This window comes from Canis lupus, chromosome 6 (assembly GCF_011100685.1).
Source record: "Canis lupus familiaris isolate Mischka breed German Shepherd chromosome 6, alternate assembly UU_Cfam_GSD_1.0, whole genome shotgun sequence".
NCBI lineage: Eukaryota > Metazoa > Chordata > Mammalia > Carnivora > Canidae > Canis > Canis lupus.
Genome location: NC_049227.1, coordinates 26,477,089 through 26,501,057, shown reverse-complemented (window position 1 = coordinate 26,501,057; position 23,969 = coordinate 26,477,089). Strand labels below are relative to the sequence as shown.

Sequence of the window (23,969 nt, the reverse complement as noted above, 5' to 3'; positions counted from 1 at the left end):
CAGATCACTCACTCTGTTCCCATTCCTATTACAGCAGCTTTCCAACCAAGAAGATAACTCAGTTTCTCAATCTCTCTTTTCCTGTCGCTTTCACAGTTCCTGTCCCTTTCCAGTTTCTCAATCTCTCTTTTCCTGTCCCCTCTCTTATAATGCAGCCTGAATCCAGCACTGGAACAGGACATCAATGACTGCATCTGCCTCCCCCTTATAAGCTCCAAGCCTGGACCAAGATAACCATATGCCTCTCATTGTGAGCCCAACTGATGAACTGCCAGGTTTGATGAAATATCCTTATCATTCCTGCCAGTATGGGGTCTGAGTCTTCTCTAGTGGCAGGTTCCCTGTATCTCCACTAGGCTCTACAATGTCTTCACACACTCAGCTAATGACTGACTCCTCAAAATACACACAAACACCCACAGAGCCCCACAGGCTTTCATTTCCTCTCTTCTTACCCTTAATCCATCATCTACCCACTTCCAAAACTCTGTGTATATCAAACTGCTTTCCTTGGGTGCGAAGAGGTGGAGCCCAGTTAATCCTTCAATCAACAGTATCATGTTTCTTCAACTCTGCTTTCTAGTCACTCCTTCCCCTGAGCTTAAAAGAACACTTAATCTCTCCAATACTTCAAGTAAATATACAACATTCTCCTCCAGCCACAGTTTCCTCTCACTGGCTTCATGAAAAACTCACTATCCAAGTAGTCTAATCCAGGTAGAAAATCTACTTCTACTCAAGTAGAAAATCAAAAGCTTTCGTATCTAACTAAGTTAGGACAAGTTTCTTCACTCCATAGTATCAACGTGACTGCTTCTCCTCGCTCTACAAAGCTTTTCTTGTGTGCAGTCTCTGGAGCTTCTGACAAGACTGACTACCGGAGTCTAGTTCTCTTACCCGAGTCTGGTTCTCTTACATCTCTTCCTTCCTCACTGTCTTTGTTTTTATCCATGGTTTCCTCTCCCCTCCTAAAACAAAGATGCTGGTAAAGATTCTGACCCTGGCCCTCTTTACTTTGCATTTACCCACACCCAGAGCTTTATGTATAATTTTGTGGCTTACATAGGCTCTGGAGTAGAGAGGGAAAAGAGGGCTTTTTACTGTCACCTACATGCTAGTGATTCCCCCAAATCGTTCTCTAGCTTAGACTTTTCTCCTTTGTTCAAAATCCAATTCTTAACTCCTTATGAAACAATCTCCTCTGCATGTTTCATATGCACCTTAAACACACCTCCTTGTTCTCTGTGCTCCTACTTCAATAGTGTCTATTTTCCCCCTCTACCTTTGTCCCACAGATTAATGGTCTACATGGGAACACCCCTGCCATCCACCTCTTCACAACACAGCAGAGTGAACCAGGAAGTCAGATCATGACATGCTTCTTGTTCAAATCTCATCTACAACTTTCTATCTTATTAGGAGTCAAAAGTCCTTCTCATAGTTCTCATCTACCTTCTACCCTTACCTCTTATTATTCACTCTGCTTCAGTTAACAGTGGCCTCTAGGGCATTTCCATTATGCTTTTATCAGATCTGTTTTTTCAAGTCTTTGCTCAAATGTCATGCTGATGGCGTTCCCAACCTTGTCGGTGTGTTTTTCAAGAAAGGAGCTCCTCAAGGGTCAGAATTTGTTTCATGAAATGCTGCACCCCGCTGACTGGCACACAGTACATACTCAGAGGAGAAATTACCCATTAACATATTTGCTCTCTAGAAGGTCAGCTTCTCAATGGGAAGGACTATTAATGACCCCTGTATCCCAGCCCCTTAGGGGTACACAAATTTTGAATTAAGGGATTAAATTCACTACATACTTTTTGGAGTTTTCTTTAATTTTAATATTTCAGTAATCTCTATATCCAATGTGGGACTTGAACTCTTGACCCCAAGATCAAGAGTCGCATACTCTACCAACTGAGCCAGCCAGGCATCCCCAGTACACTTTTTTCTAATTAAGGGATTAGTAGATGAGCAGAGGAACAAGGAGAAGAAAAAGACAAGAAAGGGAATTTAATTTACAAATGCTCATACATTCTGCCCTCTTTAGAACAAATAAACCAGTCACCAAACGTGACCCTTTCTAAAACAGTAACAAATTTCTCTTTATATTTTGTAAGCTTTAAGAATCAATATCAAATGACTGTTTCAGCAGGGAGAAGACCGTTTTCCAGCTGCACAAATACCTTCCTCACCTCTAATGTTGGTTTCTCATTGTGGTCATTCTCAGCAGTATTTTTAGAACTTCAAATATCTCACAAAATAGTAGCTATGAGCAATTTTAAATATTTTTCTGCCACAGAGGAAGACTTTAAAGCCACTGAAAATTCATTTAACTGAAAAAAGTCCTTACTTGATGTAGTTGAAATCAGCTTTCAGATTGAGAGAAGTGCTGCTGGTTGTCTTCTTCAGGTCGTGGACGGCATTCTGCCACTCCTGTACGGCCGCCCAGTCGGCAATCGAGATGTAGCACTCACAGGCTTTATTTCCCAAATAATTTATGACCTCAGGGGAAGAGTCAGTTGGCTTGGACAGCACCGTTTTTCTGGATTCACCTGAGTGAATATATTTTATAAAACAGAGAGAGATATCCAGGGCAGTTTAAAATGTTTTGAAGAGCAAAGAAATCTAAAAATATAAAAGTAAGATCATCAGTACAAACTATCTGGCTGTAACTGTTTAAATTCTGGATCCTCACCATTCAGAGAATGTTTGGGGCTGGCGCTATTACGCCCGGTGTTGGCTAACGTGAGAACAGATTTGTCGAAGCTGGAGATGCAGCAATCGACACCCGTCATGGCACACAAGTGCTCCTGGTACTCCACAGAGGCCTTTTCAAACCTGTAATGAAAATTCAAAGTCTTTATTTAAATAAATAAAATCTTTTTTTAAAGAGGCAGTATAACAGAAAATATGAAGTACCTGCTCGCAGGGTACACAAAGGCTAAGTAGGAGAATAAATTAAAAAAAAAAAAAAAAAAAGAGTTCATAGGGGTACCTGGGTGGCTCAGAGGTTGAGGGTCTGCCTTCAGCTCAGGGTGTGATTCTCGTGCTCCGAAGGCAGATGCTCAACCACTGAGCCATCCAGGTGCCCCTAGTATTCTATTGTTAAGGATATAAATTGGAAACACTTTTCTGTACAGTAACTTAGCAATGGAATGTATCATAAGCCTTATGGTCTGTAGCCTTTCTTCTAGTAAACCAACTTGTAGGAGTCAATTCAAAGAAAATAAACACAACTGTAAACTATAAAGAGTTAAGTGCCATAGTGCATTAAGATTAGTAAAAAATATCAAAACTAACCTTACTGTCCAAGAATAAGGAATGTTAAGTTATGGCACACTCACAAAAAATACAACTGTGTCATTAAAAATAACACTATAGAATGTTTAACATAGCAAAATATTTTTTAAAATATTGCTGAGTGACAAAAGCAAAATGAGGTAACCAACAGAAACACAGCTATTTCTGGGAAAAGTGGGGAAGAGACTGTATGTGAAAGGAAAAAAAAAACTAAAAAGGCATGTACACCAAAACTAACAGTTATCAATGGCAGATGGAATTATGAGCAGTTCTTTATTTTTCCTACATTTTCTAGATTTGGTAAAACTGACATAAATATATAAAGACTGGGTGGCGCAGCGGTTTAGCGCCTGCCTGGGTGGCGCAGGGTGGCGCACCGGTTTAGCGCCTGCCTTTGGCCCAGGGTGCGATCCTGGAGACCTGGGATCGAATCCCACGTTGGGCTCCTGGTGCATGGAGTCTGCTTCTCCCTCTGCCTATGTCTCTGCCTCTCTCTCTCTCTCTCTCTCTGTGTGTGTGACTATCATTAAAAAAAAAAAAAAAAATTAAAAAATAAATATATAAAGACTATTATGGTCATGTTCATTTACCTAGAGAAATCAAATGGGTTTATTTTTTTTTAATTTTTTTAAGTTTTTATTTATTTATGATAGTCACAGAGAGAGAGAGAGGCAGAGACACAGGCAGAGGGAGAAGCAGGCTCCATGCACCGGGAGCCTGATGTGGGATTCGATCCCGGGTCTCCAGGATCGCGCCCTGGGCCAAAGGCAGGCGCCAAACCGCTGCGCCACCCAGGGATCCCTCAAATGGGTTTAAATGCTGAGTGCACAGGGCTAATGAGCAAGTACTCTAGCCATAAAGGGTAGTTTGTACCAGACTCTGACACGAAAGGTTATTGATTAAGGATCAAGTTCAAAAATATTTATAAAATGACTAGGGAGTGCTTCGTGGTTCAGTCAGTTAAGAGGCTGACTCTTGATTTAGGCTCAAGCCATGATCTCATGGTTATGAGCTCGAGCCCCTCATCCGGGCTCTGTGCTAGGCATGGAGTCTGCTTGGGATTCTCTCTCTCCTCTTCCCTCTGTCCCTCTTCCCTGCTCCCTCTCTAAAAAAGAAAAAAATATTTATAAAACAAGTAATTGGCAGATCTTATTTTAAGGAAGATTTCTTACTAATCCATAAATGAGAGGCATCTAAGTTTGCCTGGTAATTAAAGAACAGACGGAAGATGACTCCTTGGAAAGTCACTTAAACAAGTTTCAATTGCTGAAACTGAAGAAAGCTGTTCTAACACTTAACAACAATGTTAGCCAGGAATACAAAAGATTTAACTATAAAGACATCCTATCATCTATTTCCTTCCATTCTACTTACCTCCCTTCTGCCTGTTGGGCCACTGAATTTATCCAGAGAAGATTCTTTCCAACAACGGAAGAGGACCACACAGCAATTCCCTGTATAGCTTCAGGACAATGAAGCTCGCACAGTGCTTCTACCACCATCATGATGGTTACTTCCAATTCACTCCCCTGAAAGTTCATTCAGAAAAGTTAATCATAGACCTGAATAGCATTAAAATTCAAATATCTATTAAAAATTGACAACTACTGATCACAATCTAAGCCCACTTAAAGGCAAATATACTTAATAATTATTTTTACAACAACGATATTACGTTATTAGCTTAGAATTCTTGAAATTTTACCTATAATGTGTCTACAAGGTAACTGACACACCCTTAACAGCACGGGTGTCAGTCTTTACAAAGACTTGAACTTAAAAAAGTCACCCAAACATTTAAACTGTGGTATCTGTAGGAGTAACCTATGAAATAAATATAAAGCAAAAATTAAATATAAATAACCATGGATTAAAAGAGGATTAATTTGTCTGAATACTGCTTATTGATACTGTGTCTATTTTTTAAAGATTTTATTTATTTATTCATGAGAGACAGAGAGAAAGAGAGAGAGAGAGAGAGAGAGAGAAGCAGGCTGCATGCAGGAAGCTTGATGTGGGACTTGATCCTGGGTCTCTAGGATCTCGCCTTGGGCTGAAGGCAGTGCTAAACTGCTGAGCCACCCAGGCTGCCCAATACTATGTCTAATTAATAAACATTTGCTATTTTTGGATTCCACTTATTGAATCCATTTATAAGCCAGCACTTTCCCCACATATTATAACATTATTACATATATTTTGCATACATTATAAATTATATACACTTTCCTATACGTTATACAGTTATTAAAATTTATGATGCGGGTACCTGGCTCAGTCAGTTAAGCATCTGCCTTTGGCACAGGTCGTGATCCCAGGCTTCTCCCTCTGCCCCACCCCCTACTCATTCCCTCAATCTCTCAAATAAATAAATAAAATCTTTAAAAATAATTATGATGAGATTTCTTCTACAAATTTCTAAGAATTACCTATAAAGTTCCAGCTTCTTAAACATAAGTAATATATATTTTGACAGTGTTCTAAGTAGAAAATATGAATAGGTGATTTTGGAAGTTACTGCTTTTACAAAATACTGAATCAAAATCTTTGAAATAGAAATTTTGAATGAATAGAAATTTTAATATTTCATCTATAGATTAAATCACATAAAGGAATTAAGCTCAAAATTTTCTAATCAACAGATTTAAAATTAATTCCTAATAGACTTTACCTGAGATAGATTTGTCTTCATTTCAGTAAGCAAGTCAAAGCCATGTCTCACTGTCACAGCAGGCTGGCCTGCCAACAATCCAACTCTCATAATGGAGAGTCGGATCCGTGTCAGCCAGTCTTGGCAAGTTTGGCGATTAGTATAAAAAAAAGTCCTAATGACCTTTAGAATAAAGAAAAAGAACAGCTCAGGATTGGTTAAGATTCTAGCTAGATGTCTCAAATATACAAGAGTATTGTAATTTCAGCTCTGCACGCACTGCCAGGCTTGCCCATGAAACTGCTACGAAGCAATGCTCAGCCCACTGAAACTAACCTTGGGAGGTGATGTTAATGCATTAGCGCACCCCTCATATGCATTATACATTAACTTCTCCAGATTTTCCAGGTACTGCAGAAGAAGAACAAGTCTAAGCTGGTTGCTACTGTGGCCTTCATCATTGTCTGCAGTTGTCCACTGACTAACATCTTGATCAGGGTTTAACGTGTGAGCTGCGAGACTTCTAATGATACCTTAAAGCAAAGACAGCATTCCAAATTTAAAAGAAATCTTTAAAGATTCTAGAAATTGAGATAATTTCACAAATTCACAATTATCAAGTGTTGTATTTCCATCATTTAAAAACAAAACTCCCAACAGGAAAGATCTTTTATTTTAGGGGAAAAGATGTTTTCCCTATACAAATCCCCGAGTTCTTGAACAAAAGTAGACAACCATGTTGTCGTCAACATAATTGTTCAATGAAAGTTTATTCTAACAAATAGTACCTGAAAGGCTGACAGAGTACTAAAGAAAAACAAAGCATATACTCTCAAATTTTTGTGTTAACAAAGATAATTATTTCTTACTATAATAAGGTTTTGAAAGTATTTGTATTACAAAGGTTGAAAAAGCACAAAGAGCTGATTACCTTCAATGGTCTGGAAGGTATCCTGAGCTCTGCCCAATGGGGTTCTCAACTTAGAGAGGACAGTGAACTGTGCTGCCTCCCAAATAGCCCACTGCCAAAGGACGGCATCTGTCTTTAGAAGATTTCGGGGAATTGTTGATTGGTCACGCTTATCCAGTCTCTGGCAGCTATAGAACAATCTTTCTAACCAATTGTCCTTCCTGGGAAAAGCAGTTTCATATTTAACAATGACAACTTCATTAAAAAAATAATAATAATAAGTTTTTTTCCAAGGGAATAGGAGAAAGGGACTACAATTTTTCCTACTTTAAAAAGGCAAAACCTTTAATACTGAGAATTATTATATCCATACCTTTCATTGTGAGGAAGTCTTTTACAGTTAAAACAGGATGAGGTATAGTGTGGATAGGTTATTAGGGGTAAATGGCTATTGGGATAAAACATTCACTGCAACTAAGCATCTGCAGAATGTCTAGGTTCCCAGGCCTCTCCCCAAAGCATTCATGACTAGGTCAGAGCAGTTAACTGTCAAACACATTTCATCACTCCATTCTCAAAGCCCATTTCTGCTTCTTCAGATACTATCTTCAAAGCAATTCTTCCTACTGCTGAAAATAAAATTAACCCATTTGAAAAGATATCTCTTTCTACTCTGCCACTCCTGACATATTTTCTCCTCAAAATGGGTGTAAGGTCAAAATATTCAAGTATTTTTAAGTTACTTTCCCACATGAAGGAGTCAAAGAAAACCTTACCCTGTTCTGTGAGAATTCCCATACAAAATAAAACTAATAACATCAGAGAAATCTTGTGGATGGAATGTGTTACTTGGTGCTTTGCTCATGTGACTTCTTAACGCTAAAGAAATTTCTTGAATTTCTGTGTGATTGTTATTGCTGTAGATAGAAAATAAAGTCACTGTTACACAAAATGTTTTAGTTAAAAGATTACTTCATACTACAAATAGGCTATTTCCTTGCTAACTAAATATAGAAATAAAAAATAAAAAATAAAAAATAAACATAAAATAGAGATGTTGTTACAAATTGGAAATTAATGTAAAAATAAAGATTACAGTTGCGTTTTTCAAATAACTAATGAGACACATTTCAGCACCATATATATAAATTTTTCAGTGCTTATCATAAACTTCTAAGTTTATAAAACATAAAAAACTTTGTTACTTTCTTCTAGACTCACAATTTGATCCTGTGACAGCTCTTCAATCACTGAGAAGTGCCATAGAAGATGTGATATTAATTCACTAATAGGCAATTTGTACCTTCAAACTAAAGGACTACTGGGCAGTTAAAATAGTGGGATGTATTTGTTCCAACACAATTGTTATACCTCAAGACAACATCTAAAGGAATCGACTTCAACAGCTTTCCAAATGCTTGTCGAATACGAGTTCCACTATGGACAAGTTGAACACGGCAAACATCAACACACCTATGAAAAAATGAAACAGATAATATAATTGTGGCAACAGTTCCAAGTTATTAAGACCAGAATCAGAAGATAAGATCTTTAGTTCATACCTCTGTAAAAGATCGTCCGGCAAAGAAGAGGACAAAGCATGTAGACTGCTGCATGCTTGCAGACAGATATTCACATCTTCAACAAGAGCTATTGAAAATTAAAAGACACTTTCAGCTCGCCAAAAGAAATCATATGCCAGTATGTCTGAACATCCCGAACCCATTCACTTATTCAACAAACAGTAAATGCCTCCTGTGGACTAGGCCCTGCACCACCTAGAACCCTCACTGGCAGTAATATTCGAGAAAATGACACATTCAACAAATCACTTAAAGTCACTATTCTTCACCCCAACCTTTTTCTGAAAGAAATTTTAAAAGTATACGGAATGTACAAACATTCATATGAGCTTAAAAAAAATGTGACAATCATTTAAAAACAACTTCCATATTAAGAATAAGAAAAAGTGAAGACAGATTATGCACCTGCCATTGAGGTGGGAATTATTCATGTTATAAAAATGTTCAAGTGACTATTTCATTACCAAAGACCTCTTTTATGTGCAGATTAACAAAATTTTTTAAAAATCACAGAATCTTACTGTTGGCTAAAAGTCCTTTGCAAAATTTATGGAAAGATGGAAGAGAGAATAAAGGTGCATATGTTTCAGACTTCTTCATTAAAACAGCCACTTCCAAAGCCCAAGTCATTAACAGTTTCCTGAAATACAAAATATCCAGTTGATTTTACATTAAAAAAGAAAGAAAAATTTTTAAAAATCTCTTCTTACATTGCTTTTGATGTCTTTAAATATCTCAACTAACAAGAAACAAAAACTGAAACTACAGAAATTCCTTTGTCAAAAAGTTGTATGCCTTTTAAGAAAACTTCCCCAAACTAGCATAAGTTGTAGCAAAGAATACAAAAAAAACCCTATAGATACATTCTTCTACAAAACATTGTAGGGTATGGAGGTTTCTTTTCATTCTTTTGGGAAAGAACAAGAAATCCCAGATTAAATAAAGCCATATTTTGACGTGTTTCATAACGAAGAAGCTGCTCTACCCTACCACCTCCATAAATCTTGATTTTTATCCTCAAATTATGTAGCTAAGTTAATAAAAGTTAAGAATACTTAATATTAGGAAATATTATTTAGTTACCTTGTGTCCTGGTTAAGATTATCTTTCTTAAGCAATATTCCCAGGAGATTCAGTATAATTGAGAAATGTTTTTTTGTAGCTGTAGTTACAGTACTGATTACAGCTCCATCAAACAGAGATGGGGATGAAGAACTAAGACTACTAGATATAAAGTGATCGTGCCTGGAAAACAAAAGAAAAATCATGTTTTCATCTCTAATTAAAAAAAAAAAAAGGCAACTCCAAAATCAACACATATTTTTAAAAATCTATACCATCCTCCCCTATAAAAATGAAAAAAAAAAACTGTTTACAAGTATCTGTACAGTACAGTACCTGGTACAATGAGAATACAATGTGTAGAGCACAGCATACTGAATGGCAGGGAAGTGAACAGCCAGGTCACCGTGCACAATCATTAGATTCTTACTCAGCAGGGCAAAGACGGTTGGAGACAGTGCCCACATCTGATGATGTACAAAAAAAACACAAATGTGTGACTCCTCCAAGATACACTTCAAAATATGTGTATACATTTTTAAAAGTTAAAACGACAAAGATGCCAGGGTGGCTCAGATTATGACCTGAACTGAAATCGAGAGTCTGACACTTCATCAACTGATCAAGGTGTCCCTGAACTGTACACATTAAATGTGAATTGTATAAGTGAATTAAAAATCATAAAGATATTTTCTTAAAAAGAGAAAAAATAAATATTGAGCTGTATTTGACCCACAGATTATAGTCTACTGATTCCTGACCTAAACAAAATCCTCTGTACCCTCCAGTGTATTAGATTGTATCTCCTCAATTTTCCATAGACTACCATGGCAAGGTGCCCTGTCCAACGAGAAAAAAGACACATCTTGCCACTTTTTTTTTTTTTTTAAGATTTTATTTATTTATTCATGAGAGAGACATAGAGAGAGAGAGGCAGAGACACAGGCAGAGGGAGAAGCAGGCTCCATGCAGGGAGCCCCATGCGGGACTAGATCTGGGACTCCAAGATCACACCCTGAGCCAAAGGCAGATGCTCAACTGCTGATCTACCCAGGAGTCCCATCATCTTGCCACTCTTAAGCCTTTCCCATCCTTCTCTTTTCCTTCTGCTACTAATGTACTCCATTCCACCTAACTGCTGCTTCCTAATCTCCTCTCCCTGCTTCCAGACTGCAAGACAAAAACTTCCTCAAATCTATATACAATGTGAATTCATTAACAACAAAATCTTAAGGTCTGAGTTCACTTTACTGTAGCCTTCCAACATCAGCCATGACTAGCAGTGAGGGGAGGAACTGCTCCATGTAAAGTGACACAAGGCAATCTGATCAGGAGGGCATGCAAATCTAAACATCAAGACTTGACTTTTCCCTCTCTTCTTTCTTAGAAAACTTTGTCCCTAAATTATATCCTATTATTTTTTATTAGAAGTAATGTCTTCCGGGATCCCTGGGTGGCGCAGCGGTTTGGCGCCTGCCTTTGGCCCAGGGCAGGGATCCTGGAGATCCAGGATCGAATCCCACGTCGGGCTCCCGATGCATGGAGCCTGCTTCTCCCTCTGCCTGTGTCTCTGCCTCTCTCTCTCTCACTGTGTGCCTATCATGAATAAATAAAAATTAAAAAAAAAAAAAAAAAAGTAATGTCTTCCAATCCTGCAAAGTCTAACAAAAAAGGAAAATAAATCAAAGCAATAATTACGAATCAAAAGCAAGATCACTTCAAATTTCTTAAAGGAAAGAAATTTTTATTCTTTTCCATAAAGAAAGAATGTATGAATATTCCTAGAGAAAAGTAGGCAGTCAAAAAGGAAGACCATATGTAAGCACTAACGTTAGTGAAGAGAAAAGCAGGGAAGAAGGAGCTGCATATTAAAAGAACTATACAAATCTGAGCTGTGGAAAATGTTGACGAATTTTTTATAAGCATGCTAGAATACATACAAATTCATAAAAGACATTTTCTTAAAAATAAAACAAACCTAAAATGTCTTATAAGGGTAGTCAAGGAAAGGAAGGAGAAAACGAAATACAATGGCAAGTAAATATTCCTGTTAGTTTTAATGATCCAGGCATGTCCTACTTATAGCCGTGTGTTCTACAGTGACTCTGGAAACACTGACATGATAACAGTAGTAAATAACACAGATACACATGCAATGAAGAGAGGCTTAAGTGAGAATAAAACAAAGCACTCCAAGTATAGACTCACCCCTATTAGGGAGTTTTTGGCATTTCCAATTGTAGTTAGGGCACTGAGGTCAAATATAACTACAAATTTTGCATTGTCTACATTGAATACATGATTTTTAAAAGCCTCATGTTTTATTTCGGAGCAGGCATCAGGAAGTTGTAGACTATGTAGCAGGTTGTTTAGGGCACAAGTCATTTCCCCCAAAATTAATTTATAGGCAGTCTCCAAAACAGGAATATTCTTCAGGCTGAGCACTGCTTGATAAACAGCATGGGCTACGGCAACAACCTTTAAAGAGAGAATTCAGAAAAGAGATAATTACATGGTAAATAAAATTACTAACTATATGATGTGGTACAAATCAACTTTTTTTTTAATTTTTTTTAATTTTTTTATTTATTTATTTATGATAGTCACAGAGAGAGAGAGAGAGGCAGAGACATAGGCAGAGGGAGAAGCAGGCTCCATGCACCGGGAGCCCGACGTGGGATTCGATCCCGGGTCTCCAGGATCGCGCCCTGGGCCAAAGGCAGGTGCCAAACCACCACGCCACCCAGGGATCCCACAAATCAACTTTAAGATTGATAAATTTACTGTCTAGAACACTAAAGACCCAATTTAAAAAAAAAAAAAAAACCAACATTAGGGAACCTACACGTGTCAGTAAGTTAATAAAAACCTTCAAGACTTTATTACAAAGAAAGGATCCTCTAAATTAAAAGTTCTTAAAAGGCCATTTTTTAAAAACAGCCAGTATTAAACACACATAAATAGGGCAATTTATTAAAATTAATTTTCCTCCCATCTACTTGGAAAGCCTGTAGTAGTTTTATCTGAGAGCTGACTGAGAAGCTAATAATGAAATTTGTAACATATACAGTATTTCTCAATTTGTAACTTTATAAATAGTTGCTTGTTTTATGAAATTTTAATAAAGCAAACTTAATAAAAACAAATTATGGAAATCTGAAAAGAATGTCTGGCACATCAATCTGACAATCAATAAAGACTAAGTTAAGTGAATCATTATAATCACTATGGTTTTAAAACCAGTATTTATCATCTCATTTCATTTCATTTATGTAGCCTAGTAAAAGCAACTTGAGTCAACTCTTCAATGACTGGAGTTACTAAGTCTCTGTCAGTGCATTACTTACCTCCTTTTCTTTATGATAACGCAAAAATAGTAGTTTCGATGATGGTATGAACAGTTTTTCTACAAATGATGATGGCAGTTTTGTATTTATCTGTTCAACAATCTAAAAGAATAAAAAGAAGTGAGCTATCAAAACACAATAGGACATGGAAGAGCCTTAAATGTGTATTAAATGTGTAACACTAACTGAAAGAAGCCCATGTGACACAGCTTCAAGCCATATGATCCCAAATATGTGACATTCTGGAAAAGGCAAAACTAGGAAGACATTAAAAATATGCAGTTACCCGGGATTCGGGAGGGATGAATAGGCAGAGCATAAGGGATTTTTAGAGCAGTGAAACTGTTCTGTAGGATACTAGAATAATGAATATGTGGCATTATTCATTTGCCGAAACCCACAGAACGTACAATCCAGAACATGAACTCTAAGGTAAACTATGGACCTCAGTTTAGTAACAGGCCAATGTGGCTCATCAACTGTAATAAATGTACCACACTAAAGGAAGATGTTAATAATGAGGGAAACTATTGTGGAAGAGGGTATAGGGAACTGTGTACTTAAGGCTCAAATTTTCCTGTGAACCTAAAAGCTGCTCTGAAAACTATTAATTAAAAAAGTAATAGATCTAAATTATATTTTAAGGCCTTAACATTGTGATAGTAAAAGGTCTAGATACCTAAATAGGATACACGTATCTACACTTAAATATGGCTTTTTTTTTTTTTTTTTTTAACGTTGGTAAAGAAAGTTACATTCTGCCATAACTTTGGCAGAAATGTTCGGCAGACTATCACCTATAATTTGCTTTAAAACAATCCAGAAGAGGCAGAGAATCAGAGAGGCCTAGATGAAACCAGATGGACCATGTGTTTCTCCTTATAGAAACAGTATTAAGTATTACAGAGATTCATTATACTATTCTGTTTTTTTAAAAAATATTCTTCAAAATGTCCATAATAAAAGGTGGAGAGGAAGGGGAATATTTATGGCTAGGAATAAAAACTATAAAACAAGTTTCATATGGGAAACAAAACATAACAAGGTCTTTCAAAATAGCTATCAAATACCCATATAATGTTTATCAGGAATACTAGGTAGTCTTATATGAAAGATAATGTTTCATCAAAAAAGAAAAAAAAGAGAAAAAGGAATAAAAGCTACACTGAATTCAAACACTAAAAGTAAACAGGTAACAGCAAAAGCAAACTAGATTATATAAATAAAACTAATTAATGCTCTCATAAAAAAAAAAAGCCTTCATTTCTTCCACATTAATTTTAAATTTAAGGGCCTAAATAAACAACATATTAAAAAGCAACATAAAAGAATTCACATACCAATGTGAGTAAATTCAAGACTGAGATGATATAATCTGTACCGCAAGTCTGGCAGTTCTCCAGTTGATCTAATCCATATGTAATGACCATGTCACAATGTATAGTCATGCTAGGATCCAAGCTGCCGAGCAAAACACCAACACACTCATTAGCAGCTGTCAACACAGCCTCAGAAAAAAACACTTGGTTTGCAGCCGTCACACATCTCATTACTCTGTACAGAACCTGCAAATGGGGAGAACAAGCAGCTTTTTAAAAAAATTCACATGCTTCCACAGAGCAAGAAAATAGTTTCTATTTAATGCAGTTTCAACTGAAAATTAACTGCCTGCTTTGTCAGCAGTCTCTTAATACTCTAGCTCTCAGTGGCTGAATAAGGGTATCTTTAGTAAAATACACAAAAATGATCTTGCCTAAAAAATTCTAAAGTACTACAGTGACAGAAAATGGAATTTGCCATTCTCTGTTTCTCTTATACCCAATGTCTATCATCCTCCCTCCCCTCATCAAAGTGACCAAATGATTGAAGCTCAGAATTTTTATATTCATGAAATACACCAGTACTTAGAACATTAACGGTATTAACACGGGAATAACCTGCCATGAGAATAATCTTTCTGCAATAAAGCACTTGGGCTTTTGGTAATTACTCTTTTAAAATTAAACATCCAAGTCACCTTAGCTTATAAAAGTTCATGTATTGATGGTCTCTTTGGAAAGTTAAGTCTCATTCATAACATATACCTATTTGAGGATTATGAAAATCGTGTAATTTCCAACCCAAAACCCCACAAAACTATAATAGTATTAACATACTAAATTTCTAATAAAGTTAAGAAAAAACAAAAGTGATACAGTATGTATTTTTCCATAATATTCAACAGTCACAACATTTGGCTTTAAACCTATAGGTTAAAAAGGCCTAAAAGACCTTCATGAAAGAATACATTTATACAACTATCCTGGGAAATAACTGTTTTTGTTCGTTTTACATCTGAGTTTACTGCCTTTATTTCAACACTGACAAGGTCATCAAACCACCAACTTTTTGAAAGGAATAAATAAAATGAGGATATTAAATCATGTTTTTCAGGTTTAAAATATCAAGATGTGGTTTTAATTATGTGTAGGATCTGACATTTCTGCTGAAATACACAATTAACTTACCAAAAATTACATATATCATTAATATCCTACTTTATTTGGCAACATGTGCAACAGAAGTAAATAAAAGTTAGACTTCTAACAGTAAAATTTTAATCATTTAGTATTTTATGACTGTACCATGTGTATTTCACCTTTCTCATTTAAACACAGTACAGTGACAGTTTCATTTCTCATGTCTAATACACTGAGCCACTCACTAGGTCTGTTCTATAACGCACCTAATGTTTGAGGCTGCTGAAGTGTAGTAATCATGCTGCTTTTTATAATTGATCTCAGATGACTACATATTTATAAGTTCCTATATCTTTATAATCTTGGATGTCAGGCTATCAAAGTTGTTTCATCCTGTCATACTCAGAAAAAATTATTTTTGATCTGTAGCATGTTGATTCTTAACATACTGAAAAACTAAACTCAATAACTAAAAAGCAAAAATTAAAACATTATTTTTAAAGATTTTAAAAGGAGGGACGCCTGGGTGGCTAGCAGTTGAGCGTCTGCCTCCAGCTCAGGGCATGATTCCGGGGTTGCCTGTGGAGACGTCTCCCTCTACCTATGTCTCTGCCTCTGTGTCCCTCGTGAATAAATAAATAAATCTTTAAAAACAAAAGATATTAAAAGGATATTAAAAAAATAATGAATCTATAAAGGATCTCATTAGAAAAAAATTTATGCCCATTTTAAAATGCAGTGTAGCCATTCTCTCATATAGAGGGGTGGATAGAAGAGGACAGGATATAATAGGATTCCTTACTTTACTGGCAATTTAAGAAAGCAGCTACATTACGTACATACATACTGAACAAATGAAGGGTTAATAACATGTTCATTAGGTGAAGAGAACCATTTATAATACACAACAATTTTATTTTTGAATGATACTTAAAACTCCTAAAGACACTTACATCTGTTACATATGCCTCAGTAATTGGAGGACCCCGAATTGGGCTGAAGCGTTCCCCAATGCTCCTCACTACAGTACTGAACACCCGAAGAAGTGCAGCCAGCTTTGGTAACGACACTGATGGAGGAGGAACATCTTCATCCACTGACTCCCCAGAGGCCACATGGCTGAGGTCCTAGATGTGAAATCACAGCACTCTAAGTAGGACATTGTTCAAAATAAACAAAAAACTCCCAATTTTTAAGTCAACTAACTTAGCCTATCAGAAAAAAAGAAACATGAAGGATACCTGGGTGGTTTGGTGGATTAAGCACCCAACTCTCAATTTTGTTTCAAGTCATGACCTCAGGATTGTGAGGCTAAGCCCCACATCGGGCTCTGTGCTGAGCATGGAGCCTGCTTAAGAGTCTCTCTCTCCCCACCCCTCTGCCCCTACCACCAAAAAATAAAATCAAATTAAATTAAAAAAGGAAACATAATCTAAATATAAAAGTAAGTTTTACTTCACTAATTAACAAGCCAATACTTAAATAAGGCAAAAGTAACCTCAGTAGATTAAGAAAATAATTTCTTATACCAACTCAGAAAGTATTAGGGAAAAATAAACTCTAGTACATAGGGCAGCCTGGGTGGCTCAGCGGTTTAGCGCCACTTTCAGCCCAGGGCATAATCCTAGGTCTCTAGGATCAAGTCCCACGTCAGGCTCCCTGCATGGAGCCTGCTTCTCCCTCTTCCTGTGTCTCTTCCTGTCTCTCTCTGTGTCCCTCATGAATAAAAAAATAAATCTTAAAAAAAAAAAAAAAAAAGAAAGAAAAAGAAATTCTAATACATATGTTGTTATGTATAGGTATAAAAGAGCCAGAAACTTTTGCCATTCCTGAATCAGTTTCTGCTAAAATTTTATCCCAGGTATTCTTTGAGCCACTCAATTCAATAAGATTCCCACACCAATATTATGCACAAGAAGGGCAAATGGAAAAGTGTTAAAAAAAAAATTAGAAAATCTCACCTATAAATCTAGTTAAGGAAACATACTCAAAGGAAAAGATTAGCAAAAAATGGGATACTAGAACCAACATACATCTACATATAATTAAGCACCAAAATAACTGAAGAGAATTACATCTAATGGAAACCAAGGGGGAAAGTTTCTTTTTTTTTTTTTTTTTTGAAAGTTTCTACAAACTAGAATGGGCAGCTCCAGGAAGGTAGATCAGCTTTAAAAGTGCACTAGAGGTGTGGAGGCAAAAAAACATGCAGAAGCAATGTGTTCCTTCCTGGAAGGTAAAAACTCTTCTCTGAAAGGCGAGAAATACCATAGAGGAAGCTAAATCATCTTAAGAGGGGCATCTGGGTGGCTCAGTGAGTTAAGCATTTACCTTCAGATCAGGTCATGATCCCAGAGTCCAGGGATCAAGCCCCAGGTCAGGCTCCCTGCTCAGCCAGGAATCTCCTTCTCCTCCTACCTCTGCCCCTCTCCCTACCCGCAACCCCCTCTTCTCGGGCTCTTTCTCTCAAATAAATAAAATCTTTAAAAATCAATCAACCAATCATTATAGGAGCCTCGCACACCAATCAAGAATCATGGTAGATCTGAGTAGGGAAAAACCACAAAGAAGTTCTCACAGAACATGGCTGATTTAAATCATGACCACCAGTGGGCTAGAAAAGCCAAGACCCAATACCAGAGGCATCAGCAGCACCCTTGAAGTTGCCATACTGTGCTTCTATAGCCGCAAAAATTTGCTGAAGCTAAGTCTTATCCTCCAAAGCACGATCCAAGATCCCCAATATATGTAAGAGAAAAGTCTTCAAGGGCTTTTATATAACTTCAATTCACCTTTTAATATTCTTGTGGTATTAAAAAATAAAAATGAACTATAGAACATGTCTTCATAAAACTACTAGCTAGCAGGATTATTTCAAGCTTTGCAAAATGAGGCCTATTTTCTTTCAATCTTTCTGGTAATTCAGCTAGTAACTTAAAAAAAAAATCTTTAAAAAATTTAAATATTGCAACGGTCTTGTAATTTCTATTAAATGTCAAGTGGTCTGATTCTTTTAAAACAAATCTAGCAGTAATGTGAGGGGCATTTGGGTGGCTCAGTCAGTTAAGCATCTGCCTTCCGTCTTCCTTCCACTCAGGTCATGATCCCAGGGTCCTGGAATGAAGCCCCTCATCTCTTCGCAGGGAGCTGCTCTCCTTCTGCCCCACCCCCACCTTGCGCACACACACTCTCAAAATAAATAAAATCTTTCAAAATGATAAAATTAAATAAAAAAAATAAATCTAGCACTGTTTAAGACTTTTGTTTTGTTCTTAACTGAAATGTTAAGAAATAACTTAGCTTTTTACATACTCACCTCAGCATATGCTTCCATGTCCTCCAGAAACTGACCAAGAAGAGTGGTAGAAAATGCAAGATCAGCTACCCAAAACGGCTCCAAACTCTGCAACCACCCTAGGAATCATAAAAAAATTTGAAAGTAGAAAAAAACAAAAAATCCAAATTAAAAGTGTATCTATAAGCCCTGTTTTTAAAGCTGTCTGGTTTTCAAGTTGCATACCCTTAAAGACATGCCCTCTTTCATAAAATTAGGACTATTAACTGTTAAACATGCTGACCATGATTAACCAAGGTCTCTTTTAACGCTGCAAAAATAAACAGTCTCCAAAAATTAAAACGTGTTACCTTAGTCCTTATTTTTCAGCAGATTTAATATCTATATTGTCAATATACACATGGCTTAGACTAAAATGCCACAATCTACCACCAGACTGGCTGTCTACTACAGAACCCCAACTACCTACGAAAGGTGTCCACTAATCTCCCCAGTGGAAATGGGTCAGAATCTCCCTCACCTTCCTATTTTCAGAAGTCCATTGCACCAATTAAACTAAGAGAAACTCTAGCACCTGAAACAAGCTGAAATGTCCAAATCAGTCATGCTAGTCACTCACTTAACTCAAAAATAATAAAATAAAATTATTTAGATGTTTCCTCAAACTGATCCATTTGTTTGTTTTTTTTTAATGACCAGAAAAATGAGTCACAAATACCCAGAATCTTTCATTCCACATTTAAGTACACTGCCACTACATGTAGTATCTCCTGCCACCAGCCACACTACAAATGACTCAAGGTAAGTCCTTTTAATTTCTCACAGATGCAACATTACAATCTGTATTTACTCTCCCCTGCCTACTACAAAGTATACAATCTTTCTTTGAAAGGGCAAATTCTGCTAACAAGTAATGTTCATTTATAATAACCAAAATATTTCTGTGAAGCAATTATTTCTCTCACATTATGAAAGAAATAGTATTAATAGCTGGACTTTGAGGAACGAGAGCTCCTTCCGACAATATTTAAATGACTGGCATATACTGAGTAACTTACCAGACACCTGCTGTGTGAGCGAAGGTTTCTGAGTATGATCTATATGCCATCCAACTAATATATCAACTGTATCCTGGGTGGAGACAAGAGAAAAGAGCTAATCATTTTAAGGTCTAACTGCTATTCCTCCTGTGGACCATTTCAGATTAAGAAATCCTAGAAAAAGCACCTGTGTTATACCTATTTGATATTATACAAATTTAGAAAGGGGGAGGGCAGAGGAAGAGAATAATGGATCTTTGTTTATGACCTTGAGGAAATATTTTTTTTTTACATATCTTAAGGTATTAATGTCAGAAAGTACACATGGTATATACAAAAACAATATTATTGTTCCATTCTATCCTAGACCCTCAAGCATCACTGATTACAATCCAAGAAGCAGAAGCTTTGTTTTCTCTCTGATCCCCAAGGTCCTTAGACACACAACCAATCCTTCACAGCATCAAATGAACAGGGAGAATCAGGGAACTCACCCTAAAATTAGTGCTGAAAATGTGAGGGTAACATCGAGCCACCAAAAGAATGCACTTAACACATTTGCAAAGTAATTCTGGTGTATCCACATTTTCAAGAATGGACTGTAGGCTGGTCATTACAAGCTAAAAAATAAAAGTTAAAACCATGAATATTCAACAAAACAGGAAGAAAACAAGTATGTTGGGTTCATTATTTAAAAGTGACTATCTGGGCAGCCCGGGTGGTTCAGTGTTTTAACGCCGCCTTCAGCCCAGGGCCTGATCCTGGAGACCCAGGATCGAGTCCCACGTCGGGTTCCCTGCATGGAGCCTGCTTCTCTCTCTGCCTGTGTCTCTGCCTCTCTCTCTCTCTCTGTCTCTCATAAATAAATTATAAATAAATAAATAAATAAATAAATAAATAAATAAATAAATAAATAAATAAATAAGACTATTTAGAACCGATTATGAGGGGATTCCCGGGTGGCTCAGCGGTTTAGCGCCACCTTCAGGCCAGGGAATGATCCTGGAGTCCTGGAATCAAGTCCCACGTTGGGCTCCCTGCATGGAGCCTGCTTCTCCTTCTGCCTCTCTCTCTTCTCTTCCCCATGAATAAGTAAATGTTTAAAATAAATAAAATAAAATTGATTATGATACCAAAGAAAATAAAGTCTATAGTTTTAACTCAAAAGTTAAAAACATTTCATTCCACCAAGATTAGGCTGAAAATAGTTTCCTCTTATTAAACGTCTCTTAGTATTATTCCTAAGTAATGCTTGTTCACATTATTCCTAAGTGCTCTCTTTAATATCATAGACTTGATTAACTTTCAAGAACAAAAATTAAGATGTGCTTGGAAAACTTTTCCTTAAAGTACAATTACTTTTCAATTCAAAATTTATAGCAAATTTTATATAATTTATGCTTTAGGATATTAGTACTTGCTTCAAATTTGAATGATTTGGAGAAAATAAGTATGACTTCAACACATGAATGACAGACATGCAGTTCATGTTATCTTTATATATAGATATATTTTTTTAAACAAATATATAGCATGTCACGGATAGAATATTTTACAACTATTAGAAACCATTTTTTCCTAAAAAAGGAAAGCTCTTCTTTATAAAAGAATGAGGTTTTCACTACAGAAAAAATGCTAGAACTGGAAAGGCATCTAACATTTCGCACAATGTTATAATCTATATAGATACAGAATATGAATGGGTGCCAAAATCACTGAGTGAAATATAACTAAAAAACAGGATATTCAGAAGGTCTCAAGGTATCATGCCCAGATTACTAATTACAAAAGGAGAAAAAGAAGCCTCCACAATGGAAAGTCCACTCTAGTGGTCATCACCTTAACCAGGTGATCAAACCCTTTTATCTCTGACAAGAAGACAATCTGAAGTTTTGTATCTGGCTGGTGTGATGCAACAGTAAGGATGAACTCAGGAAGTATTCGTGACCAAAAGGTTTAAAATCAGGAAAGAGCAATCAGACAAACCCAGAAAGTAGAACAAATAAGAGGGACAAAAAAGGTGTGAACCGTTCTAATTAATAGAGATCAAATAGGCACAGCACCAAACAATACGCAAGTCTTGACGGAATCCTGGGTCAGGTGAGACAAAAGCTATAAAAGATATCTTAAGAGCTGAAGTTTGAATATGGACTGCATTATGTAATAAAATTAATTTTCTTAGGTATGACAATTTTTTTGTTATATAAGAGAATAGCCTGGCAGCCCCGGTTTAGCGCCGCCTGCAGCTCAGGGTGTGATCCTGGAGACCTGGGATCAAGTCCCAGGTCAGGCTCCCTGCACGGAGCCTACTTCTCCCTCTGCCTGTGTCTCTGCCTCTTTCTCTTTCTCTCTCTCCCTCTCTGTGTCTCTCATGAATAAATAAATAAAAGAGAATAGCCTTATTCTTAGGAGTTGCATGTTAAAGTATTATAGGGTGAACTTCATGTGTAATTTATTTTCAAATGGTTCAAAAAAAATATGCATGCCTTTGTGTGTAGAAATAAAACAAGTGTAGCAAAATGTTAGTACGTGACAAATCTAGATAAAGGATATATGGGTATTTATTGTACTGGTCTACCTGTTTTCCTGTGGATTTGAAAATGTTCAAAATAAAAAACTATGTGCAGAATAAGTCCAATTTGGTGTTATGATAGTTATAATTTTCTGACTAGTTCCCAAAATTTTTCATATAACCTCTATAATCAATAAAAATAGTTATATTCAAAAACAGAATATAACTGTTTTTTAAAGCGACTTAAAGCATCTCATGAATTGTAAAGAGCACATATAAATGAAAGATATTTGACACTCTAAAAACATATCAAACCCTAATTTTTAAGAACATTGCTTAATAAAAAATTTAATTGCTTTAACTGAAAATGATCTTTTAATATATACAGTTACACAAAAGTGAAATAAAACTAAGTAGGGCCAGTTTTCATTTATACAAAATTATTTTATATCATTTGGAATAAGAATTTCTGACATTTTATCAAATCTAAAAAGGCCTAGAATGAGTTGTGTTGTTCAGTTTTTATCTCCCTCAAAAAAGTCAAGTCCCCTCCTATCTAGCTGTCCTCACCAAGTCTCTATTTTAAAATGTACAAGTGATTCTAGTACGAAGCAAGTTCAAAGGAAAGGTTCAAAAAGCAAAAAGAGAAAAATCTTATTTTAAGTCTACTTTTAATTTGTACCCTTTAACTCAAACTCAGAAAGAGAATTGTTATGTCTATCATATTTACTATCAGGAGATAACCCCTATTCTAAGTTTACCTGCTCCAAGTTCCCTTCCAAAAACATTGCTGGAAAATTGTTAAGGACAATTTTCTTCCCAAATACATCAATTTTCCCCCTCAGTCTTACCTGCATTACAGATGAAAAGGCTTTCTTTTCTCCCACAGTCTCTAATGCTTTGTAGGTGGCACATAAGTAGAGTAGTTTAACTTCATCTTTTGCAGATGAGCTAAATTTGCTAAAAATCCATTTGAAGATCTTCTCAGCCTCATAGCTCAGAGAAGCACAAAGAAGGCCAAGACAGCAAGCTCCCTCCTGTCTCAACTCCTGAAGCAATTTGCTACTGTGTTTATTTCAATGCAAACAAAACAAAACACACAAAAGGCTTAAGCTTTCAAAGATGACAAGAATGACACATTTTACAAAAGAATGTCTTCAACGATTTTTTAAATTTTCTATTCAAACTACATAAAAGATTGAAATTTTATCTTTAAATATGCTCTCTACTCTCTCTATCCCGCAGTGCCCAAGAGTACCTTTGTTAGACATTAGATTTTCTTTTACAGAATCAATTATTCACAAACAGTAAGGAAAGGCCCAGAAATACTAAAATTTAGGCTTCAAAATCCATCTCAAGCTACATTAAATAATCCACAGAAAAGGGCAGCAACAAAGGACCAGATAAAACACAGTACAAATAACTACATATAATGTAGTATTCAGTAGGTAAGGACTATAAAATAGGAAATGGTACTAGTTAAAGCACAACAAACTTAACAGGATAACAGCACTGATTTAAGTATATTAATAACTAACTTTATAAAATGAAACCATCAAAAAGCAGTAAGGTTTGTGACCTGCTGAGATGAGTTTTTGGTGCTTTCCAACACTGCAATTCTTTGAGAATCCCCACACGAAGAACAGACTGCACACCTTTGTGGAGAACCCCAGTAGCCTCGTAGTGCAGGTGGTCTGAATGCACTGTTGCCCAAAGAAGGAAGCTCCCTTTCACCTCTATTCTCTAAGCAGTTTCAAAATTCTCTAGTTTACAAAGTTAATTGCACTCATTCATTCATGCCTGTATTAAGA

The 23,969-nt window shown here is 36.3% G+C and overlaps 1 protein-coding gene across 4 annotated transcripts in view; it reads right to left on the bottom strand.

The window, feature by feature from the left end:
* SMG1 (SMG1 nonsense mediated mRNA decay associated PI3K related kinase) overlaps nt 1-23,969 on the bottom strand; it is a 107,303-nt gene that overhangs the window by 49,068 nt on the left and 34,266 nt on the right. For 3 of the 4 annotated variants that reach the window (XM_038540251.1, XM_038540249.1, XM_038540252.1), the window contains 20 exons: nt 23,010-23,223; nt 20,141-20,266; nt 19,665-19,737; nt 18,628-18,725; nt 16,265-16,438; nt 14,193-14,417; nt 12,853-12,954; nt 11,714-11,983; nt 9,842-9,972; nt 9,527-9,688; nt 8,965-9,083; nt 8,423-8,510; nt 8,232-8,333; nt 7,637-7,777; nt 6,882-7,081; nt 6,287-6,483; nt 5,972-6,133; nt 4,675-4,829; nt 2,696-2,838; nt 2,351-2,552 (listed from right to left, as the gene is read on the bottom strand). In XM_038540251.1, the coding sequence (XP_038396179.1) occupies nt 2,351-2,552; nt 2,696-2,838; nt 4,675-4,829; nt 5,972-6,133; nt 6,287-6,483; nt 6,882-7,081; nt 7,637-7,777; nt 8,232-8,333; nt 8,423-8,510; nt 8,965-9,083; nt 9,527-9,688; nt 9,842-9,972; nt 11,714-11,983; nt 12,853-12,954; nt 14,193-14,417; nt 16,265-16,438; nt 18,628-18,725; nt 19,665-19,737; nt 20,141-20,266; nt 23,010-23,223 (3,084 nt within the window). The remainder of the gene's footprint in view (nt 1-2,350; nt 2,553-2,695; nt 2,839-4,674; nt 4,830-5,971; nt 6,134-6,286; nt 6,484-6,881; nt 7,082-7,636; nt 7,778-8,231; nt 8,334-8,422; nt 8,511-8,964; nt 9,084-9,526; nt 9,689-9,841; nt 9,973-11,713; nt 11,984-12,852; nt 12,955-14,192; nt 14,418-16,264; nt 16,439-18,627; nt 18,726-19,664; nt 19,738-20,140; nt 20,267-23,009; nt 23,224-23,969) is intronic. The other variant, XM_038540250.1, reaches the window with a different exon arrangement.